Below are 15,475 nucleotides of genomic sequence, written 5' to 3' on the forward strand. Positions count from 1 at the left end.
TGGGGGTTTTTTTCGCATATGTTGGGGTTATCAGTATGTTTGGTGCGGTAATTGTTTTATGAAAATACTGATGTTGCAGGCAAACAATGACCTCTAATCTGTAAAAATATGAATATAGACATAAATATGAACAGATTCTCAATGCAGCAATAAGATAAAGCATTGTTTATTATCTTTTCAAAAAGATACTCCTCGCATAATTAGTATCGTATGTATTATACATCTTTATAACCCGAAAAATATGCCTGTTTGTGTTCTGATGACGACAATATTTCACAAACACAATTATAACCGGTTAAACTGTAATGTTGTGCAGATTAAGCAGGCCCACAGAGTGTATATTTTGTTACCATAGTCTGCAAATAAATGCTTCACACGATCGCCATAAATTCATTATAATAAACAAGCGTACTTTTAAGATATTAGCCTATTCCCGGTGTTTTTCCTGTGATTTCCATAAGTGTTGTAACATGGTTACGTAATTGCCACAAACTTAAACATGAAAGTGCTGCAAGATGTGGGAAGGTGGTGATGAGACTGGTTATAATGGTGATGACTGCTGCTGTGTGTCTCAGTGTCAGCTGAGGGCTGCTCCTTGATCCTGAAACCCTCCAGGGTGGTGGTGGGTTTTGGGGAGCCAGTGTCCGTCAGTTGCGAGGCCGCTCGGCCGGTCCGTGTCCTGGGCTGGGAATCGGCCATCAGCGCCTCACACACCCAACAGGACCTGTCTGTCCAGTGGAAGGTGGACAGTCTCATTGACTGGATAGAGGAGCCTATCTGTTATGGAGTGTTTTTCACAGCTCCAAGACAGTGTGAGGAAAAACTTAACCTTGTGCTCTACAGTAAGTCAAATCCTGCTTTATTAGAATACACACATAGTTTATTAGGCAGGGCCCTAGGGGCCCAAAAGTGTCAGGCCCCCACCCCTTCGCCTTCACTTGCAAAATGTTACTTAAATTATCACCTACAGACCAAGAAGAGACTCAAGATGACAAATCACGAAAAGACCACAAAGAGATGCAAAGAAATTGCACAGAGACACAAAGTAACTACAAAAATGGGCGAAACAACCACAGGGAGACACAAAATGACTACAAAAGAACAAAAAAGATTCAAAGATTCAAACAAACCCAAAACTAGACAAAATTTTACCTGAAAGGGACCCAAATGACTACAAAACAACAGGTAATAACCACAAAGAGACACACAATCACCAAAATAAGGAATATGATTTCTTCAAATAGATCTAATGACCACAAAACAAGACAAAATAACCACACAGAGAGCTGAAATGGCTTCAAAGAGACACAAAACAACTAAAAAGGACAAAATTACCTCAAAGAGACACAAAATGACTGCGAAGGGAAACACAAAGGCACATAAAAAAACCCACAAAAAGATGCAAAGGAAGTACAAAAAACCACAACTTAACAACAAAAATGGGAAAATGAATCACAAAGGGACAGAAAATGACTACAAAGTGATACAAAATTATCAAAAAGCACATCAAAATGATCTCAACAAGACACAAAATTATCTAAAAAACAAACAAAAAAATTACGTGGAAGAGACACAAAATGATCTCAAAGACCCAAATAAAAAAAAAAAACACTAGCAGACACAAAAATAACCATAAATAGAAACAAATGAACCACAAAGATAATGTATAAAACAACCACAAAGGGAACCAAATGACTACAAAGAGACATTAAAAAAACACAAGGAGACAACTACAAGGAAACATAAAATGACTAAAAACAATACACAAAGATAAATATGAGACACAGAATGGCCAGAGAGAGAAAGACACAGAAACTTTAATGCATACCGATGCATAATGACTACTAAGAGTCTGTGTCTTCCTCCTTTGTAGGAGAAGTGATGAGGCCCATTGTTTAATGATTTCAATCATGCTCACACAGTGTAAAAATGGATGACTGACATAAACCAGTTTGACATGAACTTTGTGTATTTATTTAGAAACTCCAGACAGTGTCTCCATCAGGCCTGTGAACCACACCGGTCCCATGGTGGAAGGTAAAGAGTACCAGCTGCTATGCGAGGTGCAGAACATTGCTCCTGTTCAGTACCTGACGCTGAGGTGGTACAAGGAGCAGACTGAGGTCTATAACCACTCCTTCTCCGACCTCACATCTCCCTCGCCAGTCCAAGTGTCCTCTATCCTCATGGTCACACCGACCAAAGCTGAAAACGGAGCACAGTACAGATGCGTAGCAGAGCTGGAGCTCGGACCAGAGGGACCACAACCGGCTCCTACTGTGACCTCAGAGCCTCTTAATGCTTCTGTGTACTGTAAGTCATAAATATATCTGAAAGATTTCCTTTAAATACATTAAAATGTACATCTTATCTTGTGCTCTTTGTTTTAGTTCCTCCAACATTCCCCAGTCCTGAACCAGAGGTTTTGGAGCTTATAGATGGTGCTGAAATGTCCCTGAACTGCACAGCCACAGGAAACCCAACACCTCTGTACAGCTGGCAATCCTCTAATCCCATTCAGGAGAGGATGGAGGATGAAGCAGTACTTACCTCCTCCTCACTGCTCCCAGGGACCTATACCTGCACTGCCTCCAACACACTGGAGAAGAGGAGCAAGCAGTTCATTCTCAAGGCCAAGACCAAAGGTATAATGGGACTCTGAAGTGCACACAATGTCTCGACACTCGATGTCTCATCATACTGTGTCGTGACGAGTATCTTCTTTTGCTTTTTCTTCAGGTGTTTGAAAGAAGAGCTCTTGAGATGGGAGCAGATGACCACATTGGACATACATGGAGAATTCAACTAAGGGGATTTTACTGTTGCTGCTTTGGAGGCAGAAGTGACATTCATGACTCGACAGATATTTATGTGGATCTTGCTTTCAGGCAGAATTAGATCTTGTTTAATAAGACCTGAATGTTGTCATTTAATTTGTCAGTATTTTAACATGAATGCATTCTATGAGATAGATTGGTGGTTTAGGATTTAGTTTACTTTTTTATGCTTTCCATGTGATATCCTGTCTCTAATTTATATTTTATGGTAGGCTTATTTTCGTATTAATAAAATTATCTTGTAACCACCACTCTTGATATAGCAATGATGACTACTTTGTTATTAATGCATGCTGAAAAATGTATTACGCAATGTTAAAGATCAGCAGGTCATTACTGTAAATATGAATTGTTTCTTAATTTGCCTATTTGAATAAAAGTAAAAAAAAAACCATTGTTTTTTACTTACTTCTATTACACTAAGATTATGTGTTAGTATTAGTAGTATGTTACTGCTAGGTGTGATGACTACCAGTGCTAAAGGAAGTATTCAGATATTTTACTTAAGTAAAAGTAGCAATAACAGAATGTAGAAATACTCAATCATATGTGACTAGATTATAATTATTTTTGCTATAATGTTGCAGCTAGTATAGAAGAGGGTAAATGTAGGCTACTTTATATACTGCCAAGTGGCTTAATCTATGACAATACATCATTATTTATTAGTTGTTATATTTTTGCATTAATACTAGAAAACCAAAAAGTAACAACTGGCCAAACTAAAGATAGAAAATCATTGTAGTGGAGTCAAAAGTACAGCATTGGCCACCAAAATGCAGTGGAATATCAGAATCAGAAATACTCTCTTGATCCCCAAGAGAAACAATGATTTTTTTTAAAGATGCTCTGATGTAAAGCATAGCGAATTTTAAAAAATACGTGCATAGATAAAAATAAATATGTGCATTATGCTTTGATTTCACGCCAGAATGTAAAAATTTTAAATATTTATAGTGTTTAAAAACAAAAGAAATAAACTATATATATATATATCTTACATTCTTACATATATATCTTACATTTCAAACTTTTTTTTTTTAATGAATTATGCCATTTATTATTTCCTCCCACTACAGCAAAAGGAAATGAGATTTGTCATTTGACTGGCGGTGATAAACTAAATTTGGACCACCGGGTGTCGCTGCCGCACTTTTTCACAGAAGATTTAATTGGCTATCGACATGTCACGTGATCATAACATTGGCTCGCAGAAGGAAGTGAAAGGAGTTTAGCGGCTAACATTAGCACACGACCTTATTATCTACTGTTAATGATTCCACGATAAAGGTGGGAGTCAGCCCTTTGTGTTACAGTGTCTGATATGTATTTACAACTCCCGCAAAGTGTTATTGTCTGTTCCCTTTCAGGTATGCCACAGAAAGATCCGTGTCAAAAGCAGGCATGTGCAATTCAGCACTGTTTGCAAGGTAAGATACAAACAATAACCCGAGGATAGGAAATCTTCTATTAAATGTATGTTTCTCTAATCTAGTAAAACAAAATTATATTCTCAATGAGTTTGATGTTGAAGAGGTTAAGAAAACAAGGAAATGATATATATTTATATATATATATTATTATATATATTTACTTTCTTACTTTCTCCCAAGGTGAACTCCAAATCTAAAATGAGATTAAGATTGAAATTTAATTCAGATGTATATAATGATGCATTTTGTGAAAGCGAAATTAAAAATTTGGAACATGTGTTGTTCAATTGTGAGTCAGTGCAGTATTTCTGGAGTGATTGGCAGGGCTGACTACAGTCCAGGGAGACAGTGTTTCCACTATTGACAGAGAAGACAGTCAAGTCGTTTGTTCTCACTTTTTGCCTTGTTACCAGGGAAGCTTTTTATACATAAATGTAGATGCTATTATTTAGAGACTAAATGACTAAACCCAGCCTGAACCAATGAAAGAATGAGTTAAAACTCTTGAGTAAGTCACTGAAACTTATTAAAGTCAAGAAAGCACTTAAACTCTTTTCATAACTAAATATGTTTAAGTTGATTTGAGATAGCCCATTTTTATTTGTATGTATTTTATTTTTTAAATATATTTCATTTTTGTTGTGTTTCTATTCGTTTGTATCTGGGTTTTTTTTATCAAAGGCATATGTTTTTGAGTAAACAGTACTTAAAATGTGCCTTTTTTGTTTGTGACCAAAGCTTAGTAAAGAACTTAAACTCACTTCTATGGCTTTGAATGGCATTATATCTTAAATCAATCATTGTTTAACTAGCTCTCTTTTCCACCTGCTGCAGCTAACAAGTATGTGGAGAGCATGTGTCAGGATGTCATCAGAGAGATGCGGCGCTGCTGTGAGACTCACGCTGCAAACTCCATCTGCTGCTCTGGGTTCAAGGACTCAACCCATGGAGAAAAAAAGTAACACATAGCTCCCTGTGTGAGTCTTTTGACAGCAGAAATATTGGAAAGAAACATTGTATCAGTGTTTTACACGTGTCACATCATATCTTTGCTGCAACAATGTGAACTTGAGACTTTTTCCTCACAGTAGAAAACATTTTGACATATCTGCAGAAAAGCACCATTGATGCTGCAACATTATTGTTAAACTGTGTGTTTGAGAAGTCAGAATGTCACACCTCAACAACAACAAGGCTGAGCATTATTTTGTAAGCTGCATTTATTTATTAAAGGGAATTATCTTCTATGGTTGGTTTTACGTGTCACTGTGTTCACACCCTGTTATAAAGTAGGGGGGGGACATGTTTGTGAATGTCAGCACTGAGCTGCTGTTAAACTGCTTGTGTTATTCCCCGCACACGCATATAGTGCATCCACACAGGTGATTTGACTCAGTGTTTGATTGATAAGACCCTTAGATTGTATTATAAAGTGTGTACAGACTGCTTAATTGACCTTTCTGACCATCCTGTTTTGTCGCTCATTAGTGCATTGAGACTGCCGGCCTTACATCTTTTTTTAAGTATAGGTCAGCACATCTTAAACTTTAGCTGAGTCATACCTTTAACAATAGTTAAAAGCACAGGTGGGCCTTTGACAACACATTTATTTTCTAATGTTGATTTGCACTGCACGATTGCCTTAGTTTGCATTATTTTAAGTAAAATAAATGTGCTTTGTCAGAAATGTTGCAAAAGATTTTTTTATATTCCAGTTTGTTTGCGGACTTTAACTATACAATTACAAAGAAAATCAAGTGCCACCACCATTACTCCAGCACCAAGGATCTTCACAACATTTAGCCTATTATGAATTTACATTTATGAATACAGACTTGCATAAATGGCTAGTTGGACTGCACACGTGCATAGTCTGAACAATTTTTACAATTGCACTCTTGAGCAATTTAAGTGCAAATGCCTTGCAGAAAAAGAATGAAGCTGTCTGTAGTAGAAACTTCGCAGCTTACCAGATATATTGAGCATGATCTTATACACAAAATAAAATACTCAATGGAGGCTGTGTGTTATAGAGGGGGATACTCTTTGTGGCAGACTGAAAATGCAGTCTGGAAGGATTTGTGTCTGCCCACAAATTTTGCCAGGACAGAAGAAAATTCTCGAAACTCACCAAAGTCATTCTACATGATCTGAAGTGGGCCTGTACACAAAATAAAATATTTGATGGTATAGCAACATAATGCATTACTGAGGGGGCATACATGTTTTTGCAGTGAGTAGATACATCTTGTGACAGGTTTAAAATGCAGACAAAAAGTAATAGAAACCCATATAACTGGAATGTATCTATTTGCCATTTTGTATATTTTAGAATGTGCAAAAAAATAAAAAATAAGCCAAAAAAAAGAAGATAAAGTTTTATACTTGTTTTCACCTAGAGCTAAAACAGTTGCATTTTATTTGTATGGATTTTTTTTTTAATGACCCATATGATTCAAGAAGCAGCTTGCCCCCAGGTATGTTCACATTGTCTAATCTGGCCTCCGTTCAAAATAGTTTGGACACCCCTGGCCCACACCAACACCCAAAGGCAGCTAGACCAGAAAGGGCAACGTGGTAAATTACAGACAAAGGTACAAGTGCCTTTTTTTTTCATTAGGCCAATGCGTTTCCATTTCAGTGTAATAAGGCTATGTCAGAAATGTGATAACACATACAGAAAAATAAAAACATTATTTTAATGGTTGAGTCATGTTGACTCCAAAATCTTGTCGATAAAATAAGAATTAAACAATTCACAAATTGCTATTTTTTATTGGAAATCGACGCATTATAGGTTCAATCATAGCCCTTAAAGAGATGTTTATTCTAGTGCACTAGGTTCAATGCACGCACGCTCCCGCCGGGGCGCGCACGACAGCGGCGTCGTACGTGATGACGCAGTGACGCGCTGACGTCAAGCGGAAATTTGCAGCAGCAACTCTTTCTAGAAATTTGTGGCAGTTTCTAGTTAACCTACGCTAGGTAGGTCTGTGTAAGTTTATCTTGGCTAAACACAACCAGTCGCTGCATTGGATATAAACGTATAGTTGTGAAAACTGTTGAGTCTTTTGTTATATCTGCTTTAAGAGTGGGGATTCGGGTTAGCTTCGTTTAGCCCCCTAACTTAGCCGAGTCATATCCAAAGCTAACGCTGTCGGCGTTAGGTTGTGTCTGGAGTAATGGCGAAGATAGACTACAGCGTGTGGGACCACATTGAGGTGTCAGACGATGAAGATGACACCCACCCCAATATCGATACACCCAGCCTCTTCAGATGGAGACACCAGGTACAGATTTACAATTTATATTTAGAGTATTTGGTGCACATCATACTGCAACCATTGGCTATCAGATGTTTCCTGTGGCTTTCACTGCAAATGATTACATTCGAGTAGGTAATCACTTAAAAAAAAAGGTCTAAACCTTTGTAATTAAACCTAGATTTAACCCTTGCTTTGTCTTTGTGGTCAAAAATGATCCCTGCAATGTTTAATAGCATACAAAACCCGCTAAATGATCTGTTTCAACTTGAAAATCGATTACTTTTACTAGAATGGCCCCAACATGAGAAAAAATGAAACACCGCCTCTGTTCATATTTCTATGACAGCTGAACACCAGCAAGGTAAAAAAAAAAATCTTTTTTAAGGGTCCTTTTTGATGCAGTAGTTATAAAATAATTGTTATACCACAAAACACACACACACATCTTCAGAGTCCATGCACACAAACTTGCATACTGTCCTCATTGTATAGTATAATCTTCTATGTTGCAAAAGACAGTTATTATCTACCTTTAATAAAATCCATTCAAAACTTCTTTTTGCACATTTCTACTTTCTTGGGTGACACACATGATGTAGCTTGCTAAAAAATATGTTTACATCTATGCAGTGCCTTAATCAATAATAGCAATAATAAACATATAGAAATGAATAGCTCCTTAAAGATAACATGAATACCTTGTACCTGTGATTTTGAATGATGTTTGACTGTTTAAATATACGTTTTACTAAAGGCACGTGTGGAGCGAATGGAAGAGTTCCAGAAAAAAGGTGAAGAAATGAACAAGTCACTCAGTGAATGCCGGCGTAAGCTGGCAGAGGCACAGAAGAAAATACAGGAGCTGTCCATTTCTTCAACGGATGATGCCAAAGCAGAGCTGAGCAAAGTCCAGACAGAGGAGAAGAAACTGAAAAAAGAGGAGAGGGACTGGGAGAAGAAGGTGGCTGAACATAAACGGGAAGGGAATAAGATGCCCTGGAACGTGGACACGCTCAGCAAGGAGGGCTTCAGCAAGGTTAGGCATATGATTGATTGATTTCTTTATTTTGTGTTATGCACACAAACATGTACCCAACCCTCATGAGTTTTCAAGACACCATTACATCATCATTGCAGCGATCTATCCAAAATACATGTTATCTTACTGCTCAGTCACCAAACAAAACATTCTGCCTTCTATCCCAGGCCCGACAAACAAATTTTGCCACAAAAAAAGTTTCCCCTTTGAAAACATAACATTTTTTTTAATAGTCATCCAAACAGAAGAAATCAACATAAATGGATGTATATAAAACAGTGAAGCCAAAAAATGAACCCTATTGTCACTTTTCCTGTGTCACACAGAAGCGGGCAGCTAGGTAGATAACATAACTTAACAAAACATGACTTAAAGCCTGTTTTTGAATTGGCATCAAAATGTTATATTTTCCACACTCAGTATTTAACAGCCCCTATTTAAACAAAATGACTGACTAGTTTTAACAGTTTTTATAATGCAGAGGTAACTGACATCTTTTTTAACATTAACACTGGCTTTATTTTATCTTTTTATTATTAGCCAATTACCCAAAGCAAACAAAACCAACAATTAATGTATCACCAGTGTAAGCCCCCTTTTTTTGTTTAAAAACACATAAAAACACACTGTCAAATTGAGTGATGTATTTCCTGATTATCATGGACATGGTCAGTCCCAACATTGTATTTATGATATCTGGAGAGTAACTTTATGTAGGGCGGACATCACTGAGCATGCACAGGGAGAAGGGCTGGGTATCTGTACTCGATACCTTTAGTGTATTGACTGTAATAACCCAGTACCAAGTAGTATGGAAACTTCTCCAGTCAAACAATACCTACATTTGATCCTTTTTTTACCCAGATCTTAATAAAACAGACCATTTGCATAGTTTCACTCAGAGCTAGTCACTACAAGCCTTCTTTGATTATTATAATGTGACATTTGATTGGCCGACTACTGCAGCAGCTACAACCCCTACAGTCTGGTGAGATGAAGTTGAGTACAGTATATTTGAAAGAGTTGGCAGTTCAGTGTGTCAAGATGCCACCAAAGACACTACATACAAAATTTTATGCAACTGAAAGTTTTCATTTTGCTTCAAGATGGGTGAGGAATAAGCCCTGTAGTGAAGTGCTGTGGTTCTGTTTTTCAAACAGTTTTTGGATGATTATCACACTGATGAACTTCTATATCAGGCTGTGGCTTCAAAGTCAGTATTTGCCAGGATACATTGGCTTTTAGTTTTGGTCTAATGATTATAGAAGGTTCTTAATTTCAATAGCAGAATAACAGTACATCGGGTGTGTTCTGAGCCCTGTGAGATGATTAGATTAGTATTTATTTGCATGGTCTATCCTATAAAAAAGAGACATTTGCATCAGTCTGATGTGCTGCAATTCAATGTGATGTGATTTTTTTTTTAGCTTGGTTCCTGACCATAGACTGTAAAAAAGTTTAAAAAAAAAAGGAGTGGATGTAGCCACGGGTCAACCATTGGTTTGTTGATTGCTGTTCTGAAGCCTTGAGATTGGCATTTTGGCCATCACCATCTTGGCTTTTTTGGACAAGAGGGTGGAGCTGGGGAGGGTGTGCACTACTTACTACTCCTCTCTAATGATTTACAGGTTACTTTGGTAGTGACTTTTCAATCATAAGGTAGCCACGCCTTAAAGCATACCTTGCTTTATCATCTATTGTACTCTAAATGGGACCATACTTTACAAAATGAGCATCATGTTGTACTGAAGAACACTTGAAACTAGCAATCAAGATCATAAACTCGGGAAAATGTATACTAGGGTAATAAATCAATCGTGAGAAGTAGGGTCAGTTTCTCATGCAATCAGACTCTGTTTTTGCAACCAGTGGAGTTGCCCCCTTCTGGCCATCAGAAAGAATTTACATTCAAGGCACTTCTACATCAGCTTTACTTTTCAGACCTGAAGACTACATCCACTGCTCTAATGCAGTCTATTTTCTAGACTCTCTGACTCTTTGTGCGATTTTCTCATGCACATTAGTTTTATATCCTAATTTTCAGTGATGACTGCCACTTACTGTAAAGATATCAGAGAGTCATAGTCTGTAATAATGAATCTCTGCCACTGTCTGTCCTCTGCAGAGCATTGTTAATGTCAAACCTGACGAGAGTGAAGAGACCGAAGAACAGAAGGAGCAAAAGCATAAAACCTTTGTGGAGAAAAATGAGAAGCAGATCAAACATTTTGGTAAGGGCTATTGGCATCAATTCACCCATGCATGTGACTGTTGATTGGTATTACATGAAAGTAGAGATGGTCTGTCATTGCTGTTTTTATTACAGGCATGTTGCGACGTTGGGACGACAGCCAGAAGTACCTCTCTGACAACCCTCATCTAGTATGTGAAGAGACTGCCAACTACCTGGTCATCATGTGCATTGACCTTGAAGTTGAGGAGGTACTAAACACAAACAGAATTGTTTTTAACATTGGGAACTTGCATCACATGTCAGTTTTATAGACTGTAAGTCAAGGTTCCTCTTTACATACCACAAACTCTATATGCAAAAGATATACATTATTTTAATATAAATTTCCCTTCTTTTGTAGAAACACGGATTGATGGAGCAAGTGGCTCATCAGACCATCGTCATGCAGTTCATTCTAGAGTTGGCAAAAAGCCTCAAGGTTGACCCCCGCGGCTGCTTCCGTCAATTTTTCGCCAAGATTAAGGTGATTAACTATGTTTGGATGTTTGAAAGTCGATTGAAATTACTTTGCTTAGCTCTTTTTGACAAAATGTGCAACTAAAAGTTACACCCAGAGCATTTATCCTGGCACTAAAGTCCATGATTCCACCAGTGGAAATGCAGGTTATTAAGTACCTTAATACCTGGTTGTAAAGCGATTGTACTGTTGTTCTCTGCTTTAACATTTCAAGCCTCTTCTACCTCAGACCCGACCAACAGTGATATTAAGGGTACTGCAGTACAGCTGTACATCAATGTAGCAAGGTGACAATTTGAACCAAGGGAGGTCAGCAAAAAACAATATTTTCAAGGCGTATTAGGTTACTTTTTGAGATCCAGTGTTCCTGAGATCGTTGTTTTGCAAACGCCACAATAAAAGCAAATGCCAATTGAAATAATGCCCATTTGTATGGCCCCTCAGACAGCAGATCAGCAATACCAGGATGCTTTCAACGATGAGCTGGAGTCATTTAAGGATCGGGTTCGGGGCAGAGCAAAGATCCGCATTGAGAAGGCCCTAAAGGAATATGAGGAAGAGGAGCGGCAAAAACGAATGGGACCTGGGGGGCTGGATCCTGTTGAAGTGTATGAGTCCCTGCCAGCTGTAAGTTTCCAAGAAGCCTCAGCTATCTTCTTTTTTCTTATTTTTATGACTTGTAAATATGCTTTTGTCTTTTTTAATGCTTTTTTTATGCTTTTATTGTGTAGCACTGTGAGATTTGTCACAAATGTAAAGTGTATTACCAAATATATAAAATTATCTTCTTTTTTAGTTAAAAGTGCCTCACAACGTTTGTTTTTGATTGCAGGAGATGCAGAAATGCTTTGATGAAAAGGACATCCAAATGTTACAAGATGTTATCAGCAAAATGGACCCAACGGTAGGCTTCCTTTTTTTAAAGCCATAATTTCTCTTCTTGTCAACTGGCCCACTGCATCCGAGGCTTATGGGTTTTGTAGTCAATGACACTCCGGAGATCCATAGCAAATTTTAACTTTTTACAGTTCCCATAGACTGTTGTAAAATTTACAGAAATTACAAATAAATGGCTTCTATGTTGTCCGAAGGTAAACAACCAATCTTTCTTATAAATTTAAGTTTTCTCTGTTTTTATATATGGTAAGCTCCTGAATAGATATTTCTGTCTATGCTGATTTTTTTCACTTATAATCACACATTTAGTACATTATTTTACCCATATTTTTGTTTATTTTCTGTGATATTATTATCTACTAAGACTTTGGACCATGTGAGGCTTCATACTGTGGCCCCATTGTGTTTTCCCAGTTAAGAGCTCCCAGTTGTAGTCATCTTTAGCTTTTTCTTTCAGAAAATATTCAGGTGAAGGAAAAAAAAAAACGTTTATGTCAGTGTGTTGAACCGTATATAACTTCTGAATGCTGGGGAAAAACTTCAAATGTTACCTTTCAAATGAGACAATGCTTGTACACGTAGTAAAAAATGGAACAAGAAGAGCTTTCTGTTTGCTTTGGGTATGCCTTTGGATAGGCATTATAGGTGAATTAAGGTGAATTTTACCGGACAACTAAGAAGTTTTAATAAATGTGATTATTTTGCTCAATCTAGGAGGCAAAGGCTCACATGAAGAGGTGCATAGACTCAGGGCTCTGGGTCCCCAACTCCAAGACAGACGATGGGGATGAGAAAGAGGAAGATGCGACGTATGAGGAGGTGAAACAGGAGCAGGAAGAAACTAAGAAGGAATAACCAACACCGATCCTGTGATTTGTTGTTTCTGCAGATGTACTTACCCACTGTATTGCGACTCCACTATGTGTATGACTAGTTTGCCAATCATGGAACAATGAGATAACTTCTCTGAAACGTTTGGGCTGAGAATTAAAGGAATACTTCGCCCACAAAATGATCATTTGTTTATCAGTTACTCTGTGTTACCTTCAATTTGTGAATTAAAATAAGTTCTCTTGCATGCCTCCGCGGTGAACGAAGAGTCCAAAAATAAAGAAAATTCTTGATGAACTGGAGTAAAAGAAGTCCGCATTTAAAAACAGCAAAACTATATTAAAATATCTGTTTACAAACTCACAAATGCACAACTCGTGCAGCACAATCAAAGTCTCTTAAACATGGCCCATCAAAGTCATCAAAAATGTTTGCAATATTTGGATTCTTCGTTCACCGTAGAGGCATGCAAGAAAACACACTCTAGGGAATTCAAAGAAACACAGGGTGAGTTATTGATAAAAAAGAGGCATTTTGTGGATAAAATATTCCTTGAAGGGATTAGTGTTGACTTATCTGCACTATGTTGCATCAGTAACTCCTGCTTGGAAAAGAAACTGCTGCTTGTGTTTTGATCTTTTATCCATTTGGACTTCAGCTGTATTCTTACATTTATTTGTGTTCACCTGTTAATTTGTTTGGGAGTGTATGTGCACACATGCCTGCCTGCTTCGTTCGTGCTGTTGTATAGTTGAAAAGAACTTCTATACATTTTTGGGTTGTGCATACAGTGAACTGGATGGATGGATTTTTTTTAATCATTTACAAATTTAAGATTTTTTTGTTAGACTTTTAGGGCTTGAGCAACCAATGTATTCAGACGGTCATTTCTCCAAAGTGACATTTTCTACAAACTTGCTTAACTAAAGGTTGAATTATATCCAACTACTCAAGACCAAGGTGTTTTGCTTGTGTCTAAAAAACTGCTGTTGACATGTTTTTCCAAATCATAGATGTCAAAAATGTGAGTCATGAGAGTTCCCAAGAAAATAATCATCCGTGAGACCTTTCTCATGCACTGTGTCTGTGCATGAGTTTCTAATGAATTGGCATTTACAGATGACATTTGTATATATGGTGACTCAGAGGTACTAGAGATCAGTAGGTGGACATGCTGTCACCCTCAGTACATGACAGTAAACATTTAATTTTTAAAGACAAAAACCAGTATTAAACACAAAAAGCACTCCCAGAAGTGCTAGATAGGTGTAGTTGGGTTCTATACCTTTATTGTCAATGCTTTTATTTTGAAGGTTAGAGTGTTTAATTGGAAATTTTCTCTGTCAGAGTTGACATTTACAAATAAACAAATATTAAGTGAAATGGCAAATACAAAGGCATCGTTTGACTATCACTTAACAAGACAGCTGAATGTTTAACCTACAGCCAGAAGCTCTAATGGAACAATGAGCCTGAACGCTCAGCTTTTGTGTGAATCGACTGTATGTGATTCAGGACTGAAGGCACCTGCTAGTGTTACCAGGACTACCTTACTTTGCAAACAAAGTAAATGTTGAGGGAAAGCTGAACTTCCATTTAGTCTGACAAAAGGCTGAACAAAACACCATCACAATGTCCTAAAATAGCCTCTATATTGAGGTGGGGGTGAGTTCTCTTAATGGCAGGTGCACAGTGTAATACACACAGCACCTGTCAGCAAACAAATACATATGAAGAAAAGTGGCCAGTTGAAATGATAAAATCATGACAACTAGTGTTAAACAGTAGACCCACACCATAACACGAAAACTGGATGAACCTGTTTACTATAGAAAAGTATGTTTGTGGAGGGTAGGTTATTTATTTTTAGTTTTTTTGATGGTTGGCTGATTAATAATTATAATAACATGGACGTGTGGTGTGAGTATATGTGTACAGACTCATTCCATACCTTTTTATCATTTTCAGGTCAGCAGCTCGATCCCCTTGGTAGAGCTTTTCTCAGCAGACCTGTCACTGTAGTGTAAGCACATGTACCAATACTGTTAACAACCTTGTGTTATTTATGGTTTTTATTACACCTGAAATTTTCATTATATGAATATGAATATGAATATATGAATTAAGGTCTATTTTCACACGGCAAGTGCCTTAGAATAAATCGTTATACCTGACTATTTAATCTAATTAAGTCCCACACTACTGCCCTTATGTTTATTTTTTCTTGACAGTGTTGACTGGAATTGTAGCAATACCGGGGAAATGGAGGAGATCACTACATATGCTGTATCTGATATATGATGGATAATAAATATTCAGTGGTGAGAGAAGTATTCATACTTTACTCAAAAGACGCCACTTGTAAAATACTCCATTACAAGTAGTCCTGTTTTCACAAGCATCCTTAAATACTTAGAAGTATTCATTGCACAATATGGCCCCCATTAGAGTATGAAATTTA

The 15,475-nt window shown here is 37.3% G+C and overlaps 2 protein-coding genes across 2 annotated transcripts in view; both read left to right on the top strand.

Moving 5' to 3' along the window:
- The window catches only part of LOC121956247 (hemicentin-2-like), a 32,203-nt gene extending 28,992 nt beyond the window's left edge, over positions 1-3,211 (top strand). Inside the window, exons 20-23 of the mRNA XM_042504379.1 lie at positions 576-842; positions 1,981-2,313; positions 2,391-2,645; positions 2,740-3,211. Of these exons, the coding sequence (XP_042360313.1) occupies positions 576-842; positions 1,981-2,313; positions 2,391-2,645; positions 2,740-2,747 (863 nt within the window). The 3' untranslated portion in view covers positions 2,748-3,211. The remainder of the gene's footprint in view (positions 1-575; positions 843-1,980; positions 2,314-2,390; positions 2,646-2,739) is intronic.
- A 3,975-nt stretch (positions 3,212-7,186) lies between these two features.
- Positions 7,187-14,404, top strand: LOC121957134 (hsp90 co-chaperone Cdc37). Its single transcript, XM_042505654.1, has 8 exons — positions 7,187-7,560; positions 8,291-8,572; positions 10,701-10,806; positions 10,902-11,017; positions 11,170-11,292; positions 11,731-11,913; positions 12,119-12,190; positions 12,898-14,404. Exons 1-8 carry the CDS (start codon positions 7,453-7,455, stop codon positions 13,036-13,038), a joined length of 1,131 nt encoding a protein of 376 aa, XP_042361588.1. The 5' UTR covers positions 7,187-7,452; the 3' UTR covers positions 13,039-14,404.
- The last annotated feature ends 1,071 nt before the right edge of the window (positions 14,405-15,475 follow it).

Source organism: Plectropomus leopardus, chromosome 17, assembly GCF_008729295.1.
Source record: "Plectropomus leopardus isolate mb chromosome 17, YSFRI_Pleo_2.0, whole genome shotgun sequence".
Lineage (NCBI taxonomy): Eukaryota > Metazoa > Chordata > Actinopteri > Perciformes > Serranidae > Plectropomus > Plectropomus leopardus.

Excerpts from the sequence above, each read along its gene's own strand:
- LOC121957134 (XM_042505654.1), top strand. The coding sequence starts at position 7,453 with ATGGCGAAGATAGACTACAGCGTGTGGGACCACATTGAGGTGTCAGAC. Across the intron at positions 7,561-8,290 it reads TCTTCAGATGGAGACACCAG|GCACGTGTGGAGCGAATGGA; the intron begins GTACAGATTTAC and ends GTTTTACTAAAG. Across the intron at positions 11,018-11,169 it reads TTGACCTTGAAGTTGAGGAG|AAACACGGATTGATGGAGCA; the intron begins GTACTAAACACA and ends CTTCTTTTGTAG.